A 21,657-nucleotide genomic window follows, 5' to 3' on the forward strand; every position below is an offset into this window, starting at 1 on the left:
GTAGCACAGAAAACTCCGCCTCTACACGACCGGCAGTGAGCGATTCATAAAAATGCACCATCTGCTGGTGAGAGCACACATACACACACTCACACACACATACACACACACACACACACACACACTGACAGAGAAACAGTTAATTATAGGCTGTGAGTTTCACAGACAACAGCTGAACAAAGAAGCTCGAGCTGACAGGCTGTATTTATCTCCTGAGATATTATTTCAAGACTTGCACTGGAAACTGTATCAATATTCTTATTATATTCCCAGATGAACTTTAAAGTGATTACAGGTGACTTTCTGATCATTTGTGTATTAATTACTCCCCCTAAGAAACCTTAGTTGTCCCACATGCCTCCGTGGTGAACGAAGAATCCAAAAAACTAATTCATTTTCTTGATGAACTGAACTCATAGGTGACCACATTTGACAGCAAAACTATATCAAAACATCCATTTACAAACTCACACATGCAGTATAATCCAAGTCTCATTTATCCAGTCATATGCTCAATACTTCCCAAACACATGCATTTTTCAACAAACCTTTACTATTCAAAACACTTCCACATAAACAGTCTCATGCAAGCAAGTTACTTCATGCAGGAGTGTTTTAAATAGTAGCCTTAGCTTTTAGTGAAAATATATAGGCTAATATAATAACAATAGCATTTTTTGATATAGCACCTTTCACAGAAATGACATTTACAAGGTGCTTCAAAAAATATCAGTCAATCAAACACTAAAACACGCAATCAGTAAAAACAAAGACGATACAACAAAAACAACAAACAAAGTGACAAAAATAAAGTAAAACATAGAGCAAATACAGGATAGTGAGGCCTCACACAGAAACATACCACGATAACAAGCACTAGACAATTAAGGGTGGGGCAAAGGCCATTTTGAAAAGATAGGTCCTCAGTTGTTGTTTTTAAAAATTTCTAAACAGACCGCTGACTGTAAATGTAATGGAAGAAAGTGCCAAAGTGTTGGAGCTACTTAAAAGGCACAATGACCTTTTGTTCCAGTAGGTCCTCTGCTGAAGACCTAAGGGACCTACTGACAATATATGGATAGAGGAGGTCACTAATATATTCAGGTGCCTGGCCGTAGAGGGCTCTATATGTGAGAACAAGAATCTTAAAGTGAATGGGGTTGATGTGATGTGGGTTGACCTGTTGGACCTGGTTAACAACCTAGCAGCAGCGTTCCGGATTATTCGTAGGCGATTCAGAGAAGATTTGTTTAGAAGTAGTCCAGTCGGGAGGACGCAAAAGCATGGATAATCATCTGTAGCTCAGGTCGAGACACCAGACCTGAGCTTTGCAATATTTCTAAGCTGAATAAAACAGGTACTTGTCTTGATCCAACATGATGATTAAAAGGCATGGCCTGATCAAAATAACACCAAGATTCCTAAAAATCTGACGGATGTTGATGACAATGCATGTGTTTGAGAAGTGCTGAACATATGACTGGATAAATGAGACTAGTATTATACTGCGCAATTACTTGAGTTCAACTACTTTCTCAGTTTTTGGATTCTTCGTTCAGTGTGGACGCATGACAGAAAAACACAAGTATTCCTTTAAATATTTGTGTGTTTTTGTTTAAATTTCCACAAAAACTACTAAAAATATAATTGTTATAATACTTACTAGAATATATGTGTATGTTTTTTTAAAAGGTCATTAAACAGCTCAGACATCAGAGTGAAATGTCCACCATGAAGTCATTTTACAAGACGAAGAGGGACACAACTTAAATGAAACCATATCAGCATCTTTGCACCTCCCATAAACACACACGCATGCTCTCTCTCTTTCTCTCTCTCTCACACACACACACACACACACACACACACACACACACACAAAGATACACACACACCCCTGGGTGGCCCCCAATCCTGAGGCTCATATGACCCCTCTGATGGGTTGGAACAAGGCTGATTGCATAATGCTCCTCAACATCTGACTAATAACTGTTGGCACTCTCTGACTTTCTTTTTGCTGTTTTGAAGTTCGTCCTCAGTGCAGGTCAACAGGTCAGCTTCTCAACTTTTTCATTATTATTATTATTATTGTTATTATTATTATTATGATTATTAATATTATTATTATTATTGATCTTGTTGCTGCTATTGTTGTCGTTTAAGCATTATCATTATTATTTGGATTTTCAGTAGTGGTAACAGCAGCGGTGGTAATTATACTATTACTATCATAAATATTACTAGAATCAGTGTTATTGTACACTGCTATACATTGCCATATAACATTATTTATTGTTACACACTATACATACAGCAATAAATATAGCATACTTCTTAATTTTTTTTATTTGAATCTGACACTTCTTTATGTCCATGTAAGTTTTTTTTATTACTCCATGTAGTGGAGAACACACAACATGAATGAATATAAATGTATACACACACAGTCTGTATCTAATTGACTTTTGCTGACAGTCAATGAGAGGAAACGTGAGGTGTGGATACGACAGGCTACAGCTAACAAAATGATATGTGGCTTTTTTGCATGTGATTAATAGTTGAATATATTCAACATCAACAACAAAAACATTAGTAAGATAAACACAAACTTTTGACCTACTTGTGGTGTTTTAAAGGTCTTTGACGGACCGACCTAAAGATAACATCTAACCACAAGAAAAACTGATCCCAAGAATTGCTTTATCTGCTGACCACAGCTGATTATGAGGGAAGGGACATGGGCAGCCTTTGTTTGTAAACTTAACTATACATTAAGGTGCTCATGTGTAAAATAAAACCTGGATAGACTTTCTTTTCTTTTTTTGTTTCCTTTTTGTTATAATTTGGTGGATTATTTTACACTCAACATTAATTTTGACCTCTGAGTCTGACAAACATTTAACAGCTGGGAAATGTTAGTTATATATATATGTATAAGAAAAGAAATGCATCCCTGCTGTGTTTTATCATGGATTATTTGATCAGCTGATGACGTCTGTCAGGGCAGCACTTGAGCGCCTGCAGAGTTAAGATAAGCAGCAGCAACCTGCCGCACCCTGGAGGAGGCACTGACTGCTCTCTGTCGCCAAACGGAACCACTACACACATTTCCTCCCCCTCTGGACATCTTTAACTTTGTAAACTATGATAGGATTGTTACTTTCAGTCAGCCTTATTTTACATTTTGATTACCTGACTATATAAGGGATTGGATATAAGTTTTGAGCTACAGTTTCTTAAGGCAGAAGTAAATCCATGACATTCTTTTACATATCCTGACTGCAATGAAATTCATACTCTCTTCAGATATAATGCATTTGCCTTGGATGTTTTACAGGTGTAGACTAAAATGAAATTCCTTTCTTTGATTCTGTCTCAGAGTAGGAACAGCTGAAGTACAATGGCTGCCTTCCTTCACCACTGCCCCTTCCTAAAGTCGGCGCCTATGCCGGCTTTGAGGAGAACTGGAGCTGCCTTGCTGTCCATGGCCAATCAATGCCCCATCATTGCTCGCCAGATCAGCGTGAGTGGCATGGCCACTCTGGCTGCCAACCTGAGCATCTCACCCACCAAACCCAAGAGTCACCCACTTCCCACTGTGGACCAAAAGAGGCAATTTGCTCAGACGGCCACTCAGGTGGCCGTGTCTGTGTCGAAGGGCTGCCCATTTGTCACCTCTCAGATTGGGATGGTCAAAGCCAGCCCTGAAGTCCAAGAGGATGTCCAAGAAGGTGGGTAGACTTATCCAGCTGTGATGATGCTAGAGGTGAGAATACAAGTCAAAATAGTAAGATGTGACACTTACTGAGGTGCACTCCTCTTTCACAGGTTTGATGACTTCTCTGTTGAAGGGTTTAAAGGATTCACTCCTCCCAACATCAGATCAAACCAACACTGTCACCCACCTCCTCAAAGACAACATGGGTTAGTTTAACATTTTTTTATGATGTAGTCTAGTAAATTATGTTCCTTTATTTGCCTAAGTAGATTAGCTGTTCATTGGATTCTGTAACTGATTTAAAGTCAACACTATCGCCCCTGCAGTTGGCCCCAGCTACGACTATGACCGCTTCTTCATTGAGAAGATTGCAGAGAAAAAGGACGACCACACGTACAGAGTCTTCAAGACCGTGAACAGGAGTGCTGAAGTCTTCCCTTTTGCCGAGGATTACTCCATCTCTGGGCGGGAGGGCTCCCAGGTGTCCGTCTGGTGCAGCAACGACTATCTGGGAATGAGTCGGCACCCACAGGTCCTCGGTGCCATCAGGTAAAAGGAGACAGTCTGACTGCATTTTGCTTTAAAGGTCTAACAATAGTGTATTTTTTACAAAGTGGAGTCCTTTAAACCCTTAGAGACCCACCATTGACCCATTTCTGTCTTCTTAAAGGCGAGACAGGGGCTCTTTAGGGAGAGACAGCAGGTATATTCCACATAGCAGTGGTATACATGACCTGAAAACTGGGAACCTGAAGATTAATTTGAGATGCTGTTGAGCACTTTGTGTAGAGTCTTTCTCGTCATATAAAATTAATAGTGTATAGGGGTTTAGAACATTATGATGGGAGTGTGCGCATTTATGTCTCATAAGTTAACTTTTAGATTTGGAGATTTCTGTAAGGACTGCATTTTTCTGCAATTGGATGGCGAGCACATCTATTCCTGAAACTGCTCAGAACCCTCCTTATTGTCAATACACCTATAAAAGCCAAACATCCTCTTATTGCTCAGTGTCTCCAGTTTGTGGTTGTAAAGTTTCACAGTAGGTCGTTTATACTGTGAGGTCAAGTTTCAAAAATGGTCTCACTACAATGAAATGGCTACTGTGGGGGCTAACATCATCACACATGGATAAAATTGGGCTCTTTGAATCCACTTGTGTCTCAGCGTTCCAGTCATACACAATTTATGCAATTCTAAGACCGTTTAGGAACCCTAGTATGCAGAAATATTCAAGTACACCATTTTTAGAACAGGTTAAAAATAACACATTTATACTGCATGCAAAAAGCTGCATAGGACTAGCATAAAGTGGGCATGTCTGTGAAGGGGAGACTCATGGGCACCCATAGAACCATTTTCGCTTAGATATCTTGATGTAAAGGCGCAGCCTCTTAAAGGCAGTAATGTCAGCCAAGATAGCCAGTGGTCCTGCAGGTCCCATGTCACTGATTTTTGTATATTCTTCTGAGATTAAACCAGGTCAGATTTCACATGAATGTTCAATGTTTCAAGTTAATCAATTCTCATGGCACTCAAGTCTCAAGTCTGACTTGATTCTACAGCTCTGGCAAATAACAAACCTGAAACTGCAGCCATTGCACCATTTGTGTTTTGCTATGTACATGTAGGGGTAAATCTATTAGTAAGTTGGGTTTGGAGCACCTGGCATGGTTATTTTTGATGTTAGAGACTGAATTTGAAAGAAAATTTCACGGCATGGAGTATATGCACTTAATTTTTTATTTTTTTGTTCTGATGATCTCAGAGATGCCCTGGACAGGCACGGTGCAGGCGCAGGCGGGACCAGGAACATCTCAGGCACCAGTAACTTCCATGTGTCTCTGGAGAAGGAGCTGGCCAGCCTGCACCAAAAGGACGCCGCTCTGGTCTTCTCCTCCTGCTTCGTGGCAAATGACTCCACCCTCTTCACCTTGGCGAAGATGCTGCCAGGTAAATACTGATCTCTGACCTCATATGTCACATTTCAACCATTGCAGAAAAGGTGATACTATCTCAGGGTTGATACTGCTTAGAGGGAAGTCACCTCCACTGGTTTCATGGTGTATTCATTGTGGCGTACAGGGTGCGAGATCTACTCTGATGCAGGGAACCACGCATCAATGATTCAGGGCATCAGGAACAGCGGAGCCAAGCGCTTCATCTTCCGCCATAATGATAGCCGACACCTGGAGGAGCTGCTGCAACGCTCGGACCCCAAGGCGCCTAAGATAGTAGCATTTGAGACTGTGCACTCCATGGACGGTGAGTGCTGTGAAATGTTACTGTGCAGTAATAGAGGAGATTATTTAGATTTTTAATGCATTTACTCACAAACGTGGTATTTGCAGAAAGAATTTAGACAATAATCAATTAAAATCAAGAGCTAAGAGATGTAAATCTTTATATTTATTTACTCTGACTGAGTAATATGATTCATACGGTAGCTTTAAAATGAAAAAATATATAAATGTTTGTCTTTTTAAGAGATGCATTATATTTTTTACTGTTTATTGATGGCTATGTGGTTATGGAGACAGCCTGCTCACGGTTAAGCCATTAAATATTTATAGTTTTAATAATAAAAGGCACCAAGACTGAAAGACAGAAAGAAACATAAAACTGGCACACAAGCTATAGACATCTCAAAAATTTAAAGAAACAACACGCCTTAAACACAATGTTTAAATTAATGAGAGAAAAGAAGTTCATAATTCATAGCTAATAAAGAGAGAGCCAGGTTTGGAGTATTTATACTACTATGATCTTCATTTATTCAGCTTGCATTATTTGTCATTCATCACTGTCTCCCATGGGAGGAAATAGTTTTCCTCCCTCAGCTCAATTTCTCTGTGTGATATTACACTGCTGACAGCTCCATAAAGCACACACTGAAGCAGACTGAATGGATGACTGAGACCATATCCAGGAGGATTTTTTAAAACACAAACACAAAAAGGTTGTTTTGATATAAACATCTTATAATTTATAGATGCTGGGGAGATTTTGATATTTGCAATATAGTGTTACACATACATGTAGGTCTTACACCGTGATGACATTTGCAGCATGACTTTCCTGCTGTTCGCCTATATTGCACAGTTCTAATTATAGCACCTCATTCTCTGGGGCTTACAGGTGCCATATGTCCTCTGGAAGAGCTGTGCGACGTTGCTCATCGTTATGGAGCTCTGACGTTTGTCGATGAGGTGCACGCTGTGGGCCTGTACGGAGCCCACGGAGCTGGAGTGGGAGAGAGGGACAATGTTATGCACAAGATTGACATTGTCTCTGGGACCTTAGGTAAGGCTTTTAAAATGTCTACACAAGGAAGCCTGTTTCATCATACCTCCCTATCACATGGCAGGTGTGATGAAAAATAATGTGGACCCTTTTCACAGCAGACATTTGGACTTGTCTTTGCAGGAGAGGCACAGGTGAAGCTGATAACATTAAGTGTGCCAGATTCCAGTGAGCTAACATACACAAAAATACACCTGTGCTTTTCCTACTATGACAAGTGAAGATGTCTGCTGTGAAAAAGATCCATTGCACTGAAAGGGCGGGGCAAACGGCCTCAAACTGTCTTAGATTAATTGCCTGTCTCTTGGCCAAACTCCCATTTACAGCCACTTGCCCTTACCGACCCTGTCATATGCCAACACGGCTGCAATAGCTCCCAACACGCATGATACTGCCCCAGCGTTGGTTAAATGAGGTCAGGAGAGGAGTGAGTCCTCATCAGAGGAAGCAGAGGTTTTATCAGCCGGGTGCCGGCTCTACTCCCTCTCTGGTCGCACTGATAACACCATCATCAGGGAGTCGGTGCTGTGCGTAGCTTTATGACAACTGCAGGGTTTTAGGTAGAAAATCCTGTCAAACTCACATTAGGTGTACACTAATCCTGGATTACAACACTTGACTTTAGGAGGCATGGTTGCAAGTGTTCACCTGGCAATAAATAAAGAAGGTCAAACTGAAACAACAAATTAATGGTGGTGTATCAGCACGCAAAACTCACGGTGCAATCTGATACATTATGGTGATGTCATAATTTGTCAAAGAAACAATAATCTATCATGTATAAATTCATCATATTACTTAACTAAATAAAATTATAGCATTTGGGACTTCAAAATAAAAAAAAGTTAAGTCCGATATCAACAGAATATGTCGTGCATTATTATTGTGGTGTAGGAAGTATCAATCAGACTCTTTGTTTAAGTAAAAGTAGTAATATCACAATGTTAAAAATACATTATCACAGTCAATTAGGAGTCAAAATTACATAAGTTTCATTAAAAAAAATCTATATATGTATTAAAAGTACACATTATGCAGAATGGCTGTACTGTATTGATTATATAACGGTAGGCCCTATTATCATTATTAGAACACTTGTTATTAAAGGAATAGTTTTGATCTTTTGAAGTGGGGTTGTTTGAGGAACTTATCCATAGTCATTTTATTGTATCTTAATTATAGTACAAGGCACATTAATCAACATTTCTGTAAATATGCCAGTGTTAGCCAGCTGGCTAATTTTTAACTGCAGTCCTTCGGCAAGATGTTTTTAAACCAATAAAGAATAAAATTCACAGGACATCGACAGCATGAAGACATAAAGACAGCAATAACTACAACAAACAGAAATTCTCAAGAAGAGAAGCCATGCAAAGCAACAAGCAACAGCAGAGCATTAGTACAAAAATACACCAACAACGAACGGCATGTTAGCACAGACATGTGAGCAACATGAAGCACCAAAGCACAGTTTAGTCAGTGTATTACACACAGTAGATGTCAGTCCACACAACCCCAGTTTGGAGAAGCAGGCTGGAGTACCACTATGAAAACTAAGCAGTGGAGGCAGCAGCAAAACCTATTTTAGCCACCTAAAAAAAATCAATATCAGTTAAAGTGTACACTATATTCATAATATTTTCACTGCTTTATCTTGACATCAGATGGTGATTTCCGACTTTTTACTGAAGCTGTTATATCAATTTCTTCAAAGCCACTGAGAAAGCATTGAGTCCAATGGGAAAAACAGGGACTTAACATCGCTAAACAGAAGAGCTGCTGGTCTACCTTTTCATCTATCAGTTCGTTTGTTTGTCTTATTGTGAGACTTTGGTGTTTCAGTCACACAATAGCACAGACTAACTAGTTGAGGCAGCTTTAGACCAGCAGCTCCCATGTTCAGTGAGCCAAAATGACGATGTTGATGGCGAAATTAAGCTGTCAAAAAGGGCTGCCTGACGAAAAAGGTAGAGCAGTGAAATTATTCTCAATGTAGTGTACATGTTTGTTTTGTACACTTAAATTGTTTTTTAGGTGGCTAAAATATGTTTTGCTGCTGCCCCCGTCCAATGTAGTAGATTACTTAGTTTCTGTGTTGTCACTCCTGCCACCTTTCCAAACTGGGGGCAAGCCGACCAACGTCTACTGTATATAATACACTGACTATGGATATGCACCTCATACAACCCCACTTCCAAAAATCTGAACCATCCCTTTACAATTTTACAATTTTATATAGTTTTATCTGTAACTATGCAACTGTCATATTTAAATGTCTGTAAAATATGTGTGAATATACTGTATAAATTCAATGTGTCCCCTCTGAAATGTAACAGTAAAGAAAAAGTAGACCACTATAAAGTTGAAATACTCATTTTAAACATTACATTTGTACTTAAATAAATGTACCTCCCATCTATGTTTCCTCACTTCACATGCTCTGTGCCATCTGCTGCTGTTCCAGGTAAAGCCTTTGGCTGTGTTGGAGGCTACATCGCCAGCAGCGCCGCCCTGGTTGACACAGTGCGCTCCTTCGCAGCCGGCTTCATCTTCACCACTGCCCTGCCCCCGATGGTCCTGTCTGGAGCCCTGGAGTCAGTCCGGGTCCTGAGGAGCCCCGAGGGGCAGCAGCTCCGCAGAGCCCACCAGAGGAATGTCAAGTACATGAGGCAGCTGCTCATGGATAAGGGCCTGCCTGTGGTCAACTGTCCCAGCCACATCATCCCCATACGGGTACGAGGGTTTAGCAGTACTGTTGCTTCCACTACCATGTCTCACTGCACCAACTCCTCATCTGACTATTGTAGTTGCTAGGATTTGTATTTAGAGAATCTTTGAGGTCAGAGAAATATTAGTTATTAGGAAGCACAAGTTTATCTTATTATTACAGAGAATTATTATATTATGGGAACTGAATGACAGTTAATGTTACTGATTAATGTTGATTAATGTTATCAGTAACACCTGTGATTTAACTAGAAGTCAAAATGTCTGCAGTGCAAAAAAGGCCTCATGTCTACTCCTCTAAGACTGCACAAGTACAGCACAGAACATATGAGTCTGGAGTGTGCCACCTGAATAATTAGAAGTTTTCATCATTTAATTAGAATCCACTTTATAATCTTTCAAAAGCAATTATAAGCCACTAAGTTAATTAAATTTGCATTTAAATTATGCAAACTTTAATCTTTTTGTGATACCATTTATTTTGTGATTCCATTTAAAAACTTTATCCTGTTTTTTAACGCATCATTTAAATGCTAATTCAATTCATCAAATTGTGATTACTTTTTAAAAATGTATCACACGATTTAAACTAAACACAGGAAACTTCTGTAATATTTCCAGTGGCATACTCTTGACTCCGTAGACCAAGTCGACTGCAGTGATGGAGCTGATTTCAACACGCATGGCCTGATTGTGCTGAATAAAAGCGTCCACTCATATCCCCTCTCATGATCCATTTTCTAGGTGGGCAACGCTGAGCTGAACACCAAGGTGTGCGACACCCTGCTGGAGAAACACAACATCTACGTCCAGGCCATCAACTACCCCACAGTGCCTCGTGGTGAGGAGCTGCTGCGTCTGGCTCCGTCTCCTCATCACAAGCCCGCCATGATGGAGTACTTTGTGGGTGAGTGAGGGGATCCTTACCGAAATTAGGTCAGAGCTGTTCTAGTAAATCTCCAATCAAGTTAAGTGGGGACACTGGCTGGTACAAGTGATTTATGTTTGTCCTTTGAGAGTCTCTTTGCTCTGTAAGCATATATGAGGATCTTGGCATCCACTTGTCACCAAATACTGCATTGCAGTATAAATGACAATGAGATCTTTGAAGTGTTCTTCTTTAGTAACAAAACTGACGTTATAACCTCAGTGTGGGCTGGCTAAAATAAACACAGATTACGTTTTAAGACAGAGAGGTAAAAGAGAAATAAATATTGGGATTTAATTGTTCATTCTGTGTTTCATTCACAGAGAAACTGGTGGAGGTGTGGCAGGAGGCAGGGCTCCTGGTCAACAGCCCAGCCACGGCTTCCTGCACCTTCTGTGACCGCCCGCTGCATTTTGACCTGATGAGTGAGTGGGAGAAATCCTACTTCGGCAACATGGAACCACAATACATCACTGTGCTGGCATAATACCATAACACCAAAGTACATGTAATGTCTCAACACAAGTTACACATGCAGTATATGTAGAAATTTAATGCTATATTCAACATCCTTTTAAATCAGGTCCTTCTTCAGATGCACTGAGACAAGTACATGAGTATCAAATTGTACCTGGGTTTAAACATTCTTAAGTGTCAGTGGTGTGGACTACATTCCAGTATTTATTTGTTTTCCTGTATTTATGCTTCCTAAATTGTGCTTGCTGCCATGGATATGATTAAAGAAAATTGTGCCTTCTCCATTTCAAAAGCATGAAACCTGCACACTGGGCACTTTCTTGAATCTCTTATCTAGGTGTGATGGTTTGAATTAAACTATATTCAATGTCATGTTGCGTAATATCCTTCTTAGCATATAATAATCATGACTATCATTATTTGTTTCCGTTCCCACAATAAATCAGTTGTTTTAGTTAAGAATTTATCAAGTGCCAAAAGTTAATTGGTTCATAAAATACGGGATAATAAAACATTCAATAAATTTGTGGTGTTTGGGAATCTCTACCACTCACATACACCTCTCACATTCAATATACTGCTTTGTTGTAATTATAAAGATACTGAATACTAAGGGGGCTGTGTCCACCAAAGCATTCTTTCCTGAGGCCAGTGTCTTTTTAAAATTCTCTGCCAGGGAAGCGCTGCACATTTGCACTATGTTACAAATGCCAGCAGCATGACAAGGCACTCAGTGAATGCTGAGAGTGGAAAATGTTCAGCTTTGGGAAAAACGTTACACTCATCACTGTCACTTTTTACCCAGCCATTCAATCACAGGATAGGAAGGAAAAATACCATGAAGACCAACCGTTACATCTTACATGTGCTGAACAACAACAACTATGAAAGAGACATATCTTAATATACTGTATTTATATTAATATATGTTTCACATAGACCGTTGGGTTTGGCTTTCTCCCTACGTGCTTCAGCATTCACTTATCCAGAGCAAGCACTTTACCTTGTGCCGACATTTTTTCTTCTGCAGATATTCTGTATCATAGCAATCAGATGCAACCAAAATGTCTTAGCTGAGAAAAAACACTTTGGTGGACACAAGTACCTCCAAACACTGTTGTTAGTGCTACAAATTTAGACTGAAATTGGAAAACATAATTTGAATATAATGAGCACCGTGGCCTCAAAGAACCATCAAGAAGATCTCTCATCAGTTAGATCGTTCCTCCACAATACAACATCTTAAAGTACAGGCAATGACATGGCTACATTATGTGAGGTCAGTTGGAGCTCCTGTGCACTTAGGATTATAAATCCTAGTTGACATTGCAGGGGCTGGCCACTTCTCGTTTGACCTTCGCCCTCAGTCTGCGCAGCTCTGTGTTCTCACAGTCCACAACAAGGCCACATTCAATTAATGTCCAAGCTTTACTGAACTGCTGCTCCCCATAGTGCTGCAGCGCCCCCCGCAGGAAGCACTCAGCCAGACGCAGCCTGCCCAGCCCAGCCTCCACACACTGGATGGTCTGGTTCTTGTGGAGCTCCAAGGCCAGAGTAAAATCCTCCAGAGCTGCTGCTTCTCTGGAACACAGCACCAGGCTGCGGCCCCGCCGACACAGGTCCTCCGCCCAGACTTGGGGGTCCTCGGAGCAGCTGGAGTCAGAGCCATTGTGTTTCTGGATAACTCTGTCCAGGTCAGCTATGGCTCGCTCATGTAGGCCCAGCTGAGCGAGGCAGGCACCCCGTTGGCGAAGATAATGGAGTTTGTGATTGCCCACTGCTTGTACTGACACAGTAAGGAGTGTAAGGGCCTGATCCCACTGGCCAGCTGATGACACACTGCTGGCCTCCTGTGCTGCTGCCTGAGAAATTAAAATGCAATTTATAAATGAATAAATACTCCCAATTTACAGGACTTTAGCCAGATTAAGGAGAGATGCTGTTGCCTTGTCTTGAAAAACGTTGTGAAATAGTTTATTGATGTTTTCCATTATCATACATTATGCATATTTTTCCATCTTTTTTGACCTTACTGTCCGCTTCAAGCACATTAAATATTTATTGTGACACAGTCAGACAGAACCTCCTAAATTGATGGAGGTGCCACTGCAGCATCAGACAGTGAGCTCTGTGTTAAACCATAAAAAGTGAAGTTAAAAAGAATGATACTATGTAAAAACATCAGACAGAACACTCCACTATATTGCTCTCTGTCTATAGTCAGTACAACTTTGGCAACGCTGCTCGTTCTAAAATGATTTTAGGATTCCTGGGCGTAGGCTTACCTGTGCCATGCGTTTTCGCTGATTGAATGGGATCAGGGCCAGCAGAAAGACCAGAATGGATGGATCTTTCTCAGTCAGTTTGCTGAGCCTGCAAGCTGCGCTGCGGTAGTTCTGGTGCCAGGCCTCAACCACACCCACCCTGGCCTGAGCCACTGCATCTCTTGGCTCCTGGCCAAACACCTGGCACAGATGAGCGCTTGCTGCCTTAACTTCACCTGGAGCAGATGGACCATAACAGCAGGAGTAAGGATTACTGTAAACAAGGAGCACCAGGTTCACTGGTATGTTTTTTTTTTTTTAATCAAAGTGGAAACACCACACAGCCTATGCCATAATCTCCTGACCAGATCATTTCAAGTGACATCAAGGATCCCACTGGGAAATAAATCAGCAAAGTTTGGCAAAGTTCCCACCTCACCTTTGGCTAAGAGTATGTCCACATAGAGGAGATGCCATCTGGGGTCTCTGCAGTCAGTCCTCATCAGAGCTCCACCAATTATAAAAGCCTCTCTGAGCTGCTCCTCATGGCAGGGGACGGCATTAGCGAGCAGGATGTCTGACAGATTGGTCCGACAGAACTGATGCAGCCAATCGCAGACAAGCTTCCGTGCCTTTTCCTTGAGTGACAGGATGTCTTTGGTGACTATGTCAGTGTTTATCTGGAGTGCTGCCAGGATATCATGAGTGCATTCCTGAGGGACAAGGCAGAATTTTATATTTAAAATGAACATATATATCGTCTACAGTTGCATTGGACACTCTTACATAAAAATACATCTCTCTTAGCAGCAAAAATTTAAATATGTTGGTAAAAGAAAACAGCATCCTCTGAGATTCTCTAGATCAGTGGTTCTCAAATTTTTTCCAATAATGCTTTTTGAGCTGAATACCTCCTGACCAGCGCAAAAATTTGGCAGAAAAAAAAGCCTTTATAACGAGGTACAATACAGCACTGTGCCATAAGTGTCTGATTTACTTAACAACAACCTTGTAAATGAAAAACACTGACATTTCAAACCAATTGTTTGTCATCATGCAATAACACTAAGCTGGCTCTGTAGTTCCATTGAACTACATGTTTTTGATCACTTGCACTTGCACTTAGTGATATTAATATTTTGGGAACTATGCATGACAGATATTTTTTAAAATTACCATTAAAAAAACCTCACGTACCCCCTGCAGTACATCAAAATATCCCTAGGGGTATGCATAACACCATTTGTGAAACACTACTGTAGACTCTTTAGAGTGCTCCAGGGATAAAGTGTTTTTTTGTAGGCCGCCCTGGTTCCCTTGTCAAAACGCCTACGAGATTTTTCTATTGGATTTTGGATTATTGCAGAAAATAAGTTTTGTGGCAAACAAAACCTTGTGATACTTACAAGATAATTTTCACAAATGAACACTCACTTTTATGATTTTTAAGGCCTAAATTCAATCGTCAGGAGTAAAAAACTAACGTTAAGCTATGAACAAACTACACCAGGGCTGCATGACTTAACACTCGTACCACAATAATGCTGTGAAGCCGTGTTCAGGGTGATGATGTTCTGTAGTCTCATTTAGCCACTTGTAAGCAACCACCTTTTAAAAGACACATAAAAGCTTCAAATTTAATGAGTGAGGAATTTACTGTCATATTTTATGTCATAGCACAAAATGTGAAAGTTTCTTAAGCTTGTGTTAACCACAGACCTTATTTCAGGCATCTATTCAAAAACAGTCCAAAAAAACCCATTGACTTTGACACGAGGGAACTGGCAGTGCTAAAATGTTAACTCATTTCCAGGTTTTAGGACTCATTCCAGGATCACTCTATTAGCCTAAATTATTTCTATTGTTAAGTATGAATTGATGAAATGATAAATCTTTTGCCTTCCTTTTCCTTGCTGTTTACAGATGTCTAGTTCTTCAAACATTTACCTTTCACTACAAGTCGCAGCCACTAATGTGTAAAGCTGCCTAACGTGGCTTGAAGTGTTTGAACTCAATAATACCTTTTGTTGGTTCAGCATGAGATAGGTAAAGCCTCTTCCGCAGAGAGCCTGGACGTGTTTTGGGTGCTCCTTCAAAATGGCACTGAAATCAAAGATGGCTGTCTTTCGTTGGCCCAGCAGGGCGTAACACCTCGCTCTCTCCAGCAGAGACTCTGCTGCCTCACCACCTGGTAAAATACAGTTACTTGATTAGTTTCACAATATTCACAGCATTATTATTTTCAATTTTACTGAACTGATATGTGTTGAAATTGATTCTGCTCACATTGGCTGTCTTCTAGTTAAATTATACTGAATCAATCTGCCGTCTTTGTGTTCAGTGATGTGAAAGTTATGTAGCTCTGCTGAACTGAAGCCAAACACAGAAACAAAGCCCCTGTTTTGTGCCAGCCTCTCTCTTCATCCTTCTAATCCTATCTAGATTAAAGTATTACTCACAATTTATTAAGTCAACAATCAGAATCAGACCAATAACAAACTACACAAACATCTCATCAATCAGGCTCTAATCACCAGAGGCCATGATAGCGATGGAGAGGTATGCCACAGCCTCCCTGACGCTGCTCTCCTCTCGCGAGCCCTCCAGGATGCGTTTTGCAGCAGAGTGGCAGTGAGCCTGGAGCAGGGCTCGATCCTTCTGTTGTGCCACTGCCAACAGGGGGCGCAAGCAGCTCGTGTCACCACACTGAATGAGCTTTTTCAGCAGCTGCAGAGAAAATGGACAGATATGAAAACTTTATCTCTTTCACAGGAAAAGTTGTACAGGTCCTGAAACATCACCAACTTGTTACTGTGTCACTTAAGAATAAATGATTTTATACCTAATATTTTTAATTATGATTTTTGTCTAGTTGTTTTATTACCTTTTATTGTATATTATGGAATTTTTTTACTTTATGATCTATGGATACATGGCTGCTTTTTTTTTTAACTGTGTCTTGTAAGGTGTCCTTGAGTGCTTTGAAAGGCGCCTATAAATAAAATGCATTATTATCATTATACAAATTAGAGGGGGTGTAAGTGAGTCCCTGTGGTTTCTTATTTCTTGAAATGTAGAAAGATTGAAGTGTCCAGAGAGAGCAATTTGACTGACTGAGTATGAAATAGGCCTTTCTGTTTTCATATAACTGTAGAAAAAGAACGGAAGATTCAAGATATTGTTACACAGAACTCTTAAATGGATGTTATCTGGGCAAAAATTGCAGTTGGGATTGTGATTCAGTGGTTCCCCTGCACCTCACTTTGGGACCCAACAAATTTACATACCTGATTGGTGTCATACAGAAAGCCTCTGTGCAGCTGCAGCAGTGCAAGACGAGCCAGGATGGGAGCTCGAGGACTGGTGGGCCCGATGGAAAGTAGTAGCCGGTAGGCCTCCTCCACCCGGCCAAGCTGGTACAAGGCATCTGCTGCTAGGATCTGAGACCCATCAGCACTAGGCTGGAGCTCCATCAGGAGCACAGCCAGAGACTGGACACCTGCTGGAGTCCTAATGCAGAGAGCAGGTGCAACAGCAAGAAAATGCATTTCATTGAGAGAAAACATGAGTGGAGACTTTCAATAGAACAAAGATCATAAACTGGGAATTGTAGTTTTATTCAGATTAACTTTAACCACAGAATTAATTATTTCAAAAAACATGCATAGTTAACTTCTGATTTTGGACAGGTCACTTGTCATGGGCCTTTTTCACAGCAGACATCTTGACATGTCATAGCTGGAGAAGCACAGGTGTTACTAATTACAGACAGGTCTCTAAAACTGAAGCAGCTAAACGGAATTCAGCCTTCATTCATTTTATAATTTACACCTGTGCTTTTACTATGACATATTAAAATATCTTCTAAAAAAGGCCTTTGAGTAAACTATATGTGAGACAAACATCATACCCTGATCTGTGGTTGTCTCTCTTTGATGGGGCCTGCGGCTGATCCCTCTGCTGGGCCTGCTGGGAGCCACCACTGGACCTGGACTTGGATTCATGCTCTCCACTCCCCTCCAGCATGACTCGTCCCTGCTCCAGTAAAACAGTAAACAGCAGCCCCCGGTAGTTCCATGGCACCAAGCAGCGAACAGTCAGTGCTGTTTCCTGAGGATGAAGCCTACTGGCTGTCACATAGTCTAGAGCTGTGAGGTAGTTGAAGCCTCCCATCATGCGCAGGAGCCCCCTGCCACAGAGCGCCCGCACACAGCTGGACGGGTGAGGAGCATTGTGTTCAATCACAGCCTGAAAGTCTTCTAATGCCCCCTTACGGTCATCTGAGAGAAGCCGTGCATATCCACGAAGCACCTGCACTGTGTTTTGATAGCTCTGCTGACCTTGGGCGGCAGCTAGCTGGCTACAGATAGAGAGGGCCTCTTTGTGTTCCCCTCTGAGGAGAAGACAGTCAGCAAGTCGTACCCGTAGCTCTCTGCCTCCCCCGTCTGCCTCTAAATGGCACAGAGTCCGTAACTGTGTGATCACAGGGTCCAGGAGCTCGACTCCTTCAGTGGACCTCAGGTCTGGACGGATGAGGACCCTTTCTCTGTAACCAGACAGGCCTCTCTCTGCCTGCTGACGGAGATGGTTGCGAGCAGCCACCCCTGTACCATAATCTGTGAATAGCTTTTGAAAATAAATTCGGGCAGTGGCAGGGTGGATCTCAAATGCCTCCCCCAGATCCCTGCACGCCTCCGCAGTCCGTCCACCGGCTGACAAGCAGGCAGCCGCTCGACTAGTTAAGAGTCTAGCTGTCCTCTCAGCAGAGTCTTGAAATGACTTCTCTGCACTACTCTCTGACATTTTCTGAGAATAATTATGATGCAATAGAGCAGAGTACACCTCTGCACTGTCCCCAAACCTGCCTGTCAAAAACAAATATGCTGCTTGGAGCTCCTGCACTTCTTTATTACAGGGTGAGATAGCCAACAAAAACTCAATAATTGTAGAAGTCATCTCTACATTTAGTTTATCATTCTCTTTTGTTGCCACCACACACTCACTGTCAAATATTAAAGAGGGATGTATGTGCAGCACTTGGTCTGTAAAGGCCTTCACTATTTTGGGAAGGTGCTGAGCTTGTCTGCTTTTCACCAGTGAGACAGTTTCAGATTTGTTATTCTGGTAGGTTTTGAGGTAAAGCTTCAGTCCCTTGATACTGTGAGGCTCTGTGAACAAGCAGGCCAGGGCACGAGTTATCTCCAACACCATGCGAGTCGCACCTTGTGGATGAGGGTTTCGCATCCCATCAAGCAGAGCAGTGCAGCGAGCAAAAATCTCCTCGCAGCCCTGCCCGCCACTCTGAAGGAGAGACTCCATCTTGAAAATGGTGGCTGACAGATTGTTGGGGCACAGTGTGGACAGAAACACAGCTGCAAGGCCTTTATTGAGACCCTCAGTGGGCTGGTCCTCCCCATGACTGTCGAGCCAGCTTTCTAAAGTATCAATCACCCCATCCAGGCCTGAGTTCAGTTTCCGCATGTGGGACACGGTGGAGGCAGCATGGGTCCTGAAGGCAGACATGTACAGAGAGGTAGCTCTCCCCAACTCTCCAGCCTCAAGGAGCTTATCTCCATCCTCACATAGCCCTGAAACATTAACTCCAGGTCGGACCAGAGCAGTCATCATCAGGCAGCAGGACCTCTGTAGCTGTTTTCCTCTCTTCACCTGTTCACAGTGATGACAACATTGATGTCACCTGATGATTAAAAAACAGGAAATGAGGATAAAAGTCATTTTTCAACTTTCACATTACTATTTTAAAGAGCAGGGGCCAGTTGCACAAAACTCCTTTAGCTTTCTTCTTAAATATGACACTTGAGGTTTACTTTCCCCTTAGCTGAGGGACCTACACAGTTGCACAGAATCCCTCAGTTAAGGAAAAACTACTCATTTACTGCATTGAAAGAGATTTTATAGTGGTAAAAGATGCCGTGGAGATTGTTTGTTTGCTTGGACCCACGCATGTTGGTTTTTTTTTGTTGTTGTTGTTTTTTTACCTTCTCTTGAATGCTAAGGTTGTTTGAGCAATGGTCTAGGGATTCCTTAAATATAAGACCAAGACAAGGGGAAAACCATAAATACTTAAGTGAACATTTTAAGAAACCTTTACGGAAAAGACTTACGGGTGTTTCATGCAACCAATGTTATTTTGAAACCTTAACTAGGACTTTAAGGAAATCCTTAACTTAAGGTGTTTTTTGCAACTGGCTCCAGAATTATCAACACTCATACTGTAATGAAACGTCCCTCAATGGGAATTGAACAATGGCTCTGTGTTATTTCAGTGTGCCAGTGAGCCATGACAGTGTGACAGGATGAACATAATCAGAGCTCTGAAACTGAAGCAGCAAAATGGAATTCAGTCATCATTATTTTTGTTATTATCTGGTTCAATATTATTTATACTGCTGATATTTGGCTCATTGTGGAACTGGCTTTTTGTGACATCTTTTTACTGAAAGTATGATACTGATGCAACTCTCTGTTTAGTAACAGCATTATGGTTATTTATCAGCTAAAAGACTTAATCTACTTTCAGCCAAACATGTTTGAAACTGTAAACCTGCTTTGCACCGGCATTGCAAAATAAGGGCTCGGATCCTCTACCAGAGGCCTGGGAGTTCGAGGGTTCTGCATAGCATCTTAGCTGTTCCAAGGACTGCACTCTTCTAGACAGAGACCTCAGATGTACCTGGAATTTGCTGGAGACACTCTCCCAGTTTAAGGGTCACAGATATAGACCTAGATATAAACGTGTCATTCAAGGGAACAAACACTAGATTTTTTGTTTCAGGTGATCATAAACTAATGAAAACATAGTTGTTAATATTCTTTATCCTCTTGAGACCCGAACCTTTGTTTGGTATGCATTTTTAATTTCTCCTAGCTATTTGGGATCAATAGGACCCGATAAGTAAAAAAACTAAACACTGTCAATGATAATTAAGTCCCAAAGTCCTCGAATGGGGCAACAATAAAGTCCCAATGTCTTCAGACAAGTACTTTCTGACTAACAGCATCTTAGCTTGTTACTGTGGCTAAAATTGGTCAAATTTGTTGCCATATCAAAGCACAAACATTATTAATCCTAAATAAACAAGTTTCAACCATAAAATGAGATCAGGTGTTTGGACCTTTTGTGTCGGGATCAGCTGCAGACTGACTTGACAGAGATGGCTGCCATGTTGTTTTTTCATGGATTAGTGTATTGCGCTCTTACTACCACTAGATGGCAGAAAAAAAGTGTCCACGAATGAGGACAACAGGTCTAAGTTAAGTAGAAAGAAGTATAAGGTCAAATAAACCCAAAATATGATGTCCTCTTATAAGGACACAGGGTCACAGGAGGATATTCTATGTCTGCTAATGGATACCCCTAAATTGCACACACTGGACCTTTAACTGTCCTTTTATCTTCCCAGGTGTATGCATATATACTGTAGGGTTAGGTAACATTAACCAAGATCCAGTTTGTGTCTCTCAGGTAACATTTAACATTGTTTTGTACACTCACAGGCTGAATCAGTTCATTTACATAAACAGTGGGGGATGAGTGTGAGTGTTATTAATATCATATTCCATGTCTGCCAATATATCCACCATAAATCCCACTGGGACTTTCAAGACATTATGCTAAAGCAAAACATGTAGTGCACCACTATGACAGTGACAAATAATGACATAAGTGAAAAAAACTGTGGTTAAAATTAATAAAATAAACGCCTACTTTAAATGTGTTGACTTTTTTTGGATACTGTAAACTTATTACCCTCCTGTGTGGAGGGGGTTTGTTGCCTTCTCTGGCCCGTGCTTAGCCTACCTGCTCCAAAACCTGAACAAAACCTAACTAAAAATGTGACTTTTTAAATTAGAAAACAACTCACCGATACGGTGTCACTTCATTTTGTGTTACTGAAGGTCCCGAGAACAGAAAACCTGGGCCCCATTTTTGTAATTCAATAGCGTGCTCAGAGTTTCCAGGGCAACACGGTGTGTCCGCTCACACAACAAAAGCCGCAGCCAAGTTTGTTTAAAGTCCCCAACAGGCGGAAAGACACAGAGACAGCAACAAGACACACAAACCCACCGAAACCAGCGTCATAGCACGATAAAATCCACCGGGCTCTCCTCTGTTGTCCCGTCTTGATGCGCGAGCGGTTCTTCTTGAGAGCACGGGTCCGGTTGCCATTGGAAACCACTAACGCTTGTGCTTATGAGTAGACCACAATGCCGTGAGT

At 41.3% G+C, this 21,657-nt stretch overlaps 2 protein-coding genes across 3 annotated transcripts; one reads left to right on the forward strand and one right to left on the reverse strand.

Moving 5' to 3' along the window:
* Positions 1-1,895: 1,895 nt before the first annotated feature.
* Positions 1,896-11,676, forward strand: LOC117258766 (5-aminolevulinate synthase, erythroid-specific, mitochondrial). Of its 2 annotated transcripts, none has more exons than XM_033629894.2 (10): positions 1,896-2,052; positions 3,380-3,731; positions 3,829-3,924; positions 4,045-4,267; positions 5,487-5,671; positions 5,804-5,983; positions 6,857-7,021; positions 9,486-9,754; positions 10,493-10,655; positions 11,000-11,676. In XM_033629894.2, exons 2-10 carry the CDS (start codon positions 3,401-3,403, stop codon positions 11,161-11,163), a joined length of 1,776 nt encoding a protein of 591 aa, XP_033485785.2. In that variant the 5' UTR covers positions 1,896-2,052; positions 3,380-3,400; the 3' UTR covers positions 11,164-11,676. The 2 variants fall into 2 exon arrangements, with proteins under 2 accessions (XP_033485785.2, XP_033485786.2); XM_033629895.2 differs by having other exon boundaries at positions 1,912-2,052; positions 3,385-3,731.
* Positions 11,677-12,089: 413 nt separating this feature from the next.
* On the reverse strand, positions 12,090-21,394 carry ttc34 (tetratricopeptide repeat domain 34). The gene is made up of 8 exons (XM_033628617.2): positions 21,304-21,394; positions 17,328-19,115; positions 16,705-16,927; positions 15,952-16,144; positions 15,439-15,605; positions 13,857-14,130; positions 13,439-13,653; positions 12,090-13,015 (listed from the first exon to the last, which is right to left on the reverse strand). Exons 2-8 carry the CDS (start codon positions 19,043-19,045, stop codon positions 12,470-12,472), a joined length of 3,336 nt encoding a protein of 1,111 aa, XP_033484508.2. The 5' UTR covers positions 19,046-19,115; positions 21,304-21,394; the 3' UTR covers positions 12,090-12,469.
* Positions 21,395-21,657: the final 263 nt, after the last annotated feature.

Source organism: Epinephelus lanceolatus, chromosome 8, assembly GCF_041903045.1.
Source record: "Epinephelus lanceolatus isolate andai-2023 chromosome 8, ASM4190304v1, whole genome shotgun sequence".
Classification (NCBI taxonomy): Eukaryota; Metazoa; Chordata; class Actinopteri; order Perciformes; family Serranidae; genus Epinephelus; species Epinephelus lanceolatus.

Coding starts and splice junctions, on each gene's coding strand:
- LOC117258766 (XM_033629894.2), top strand. CDS start 3,401: ATGGCTGCCTTCCTTCACCACTGCCCCTTCCTAAAGTCGGCGCCTATG. Junction 5,984..6,856: donor GACTGTGCACTCCATGGACG/GTGAGTGCTGTG, acceptor TGGGGCTTACAG/GTGCCATATGTCCTCTGGAA. Junction 10,656..10,999: donor CATGATGGAGTACTTTGTGG/GTGAGTGAGGGG, acceptor TTTCATTCACAG/AGAAACTGGTGGAGGTGTGG.
- ttc34 (XM_033628617.2), bottom strand. CDS start 19,045: ATGATGACTGCTCTGGTCCGACCTGGAGTTAATGTTTCAGGGCTATGT. Junction 15,606..15,951: donor CATCGCTATCATGGCCTCTG/GTGATTAGAGCC, acceptor GTATTTTACCAG/GTGGTGAGGCAGCAGAGTCT. Junction 13,016..13,438: donor AGCGAAAACGCATGGCACAG/GTAAGCCTACGC, acceptor TTAATTTCTCAG/GCAGCAGCACAGGAGGCCAG.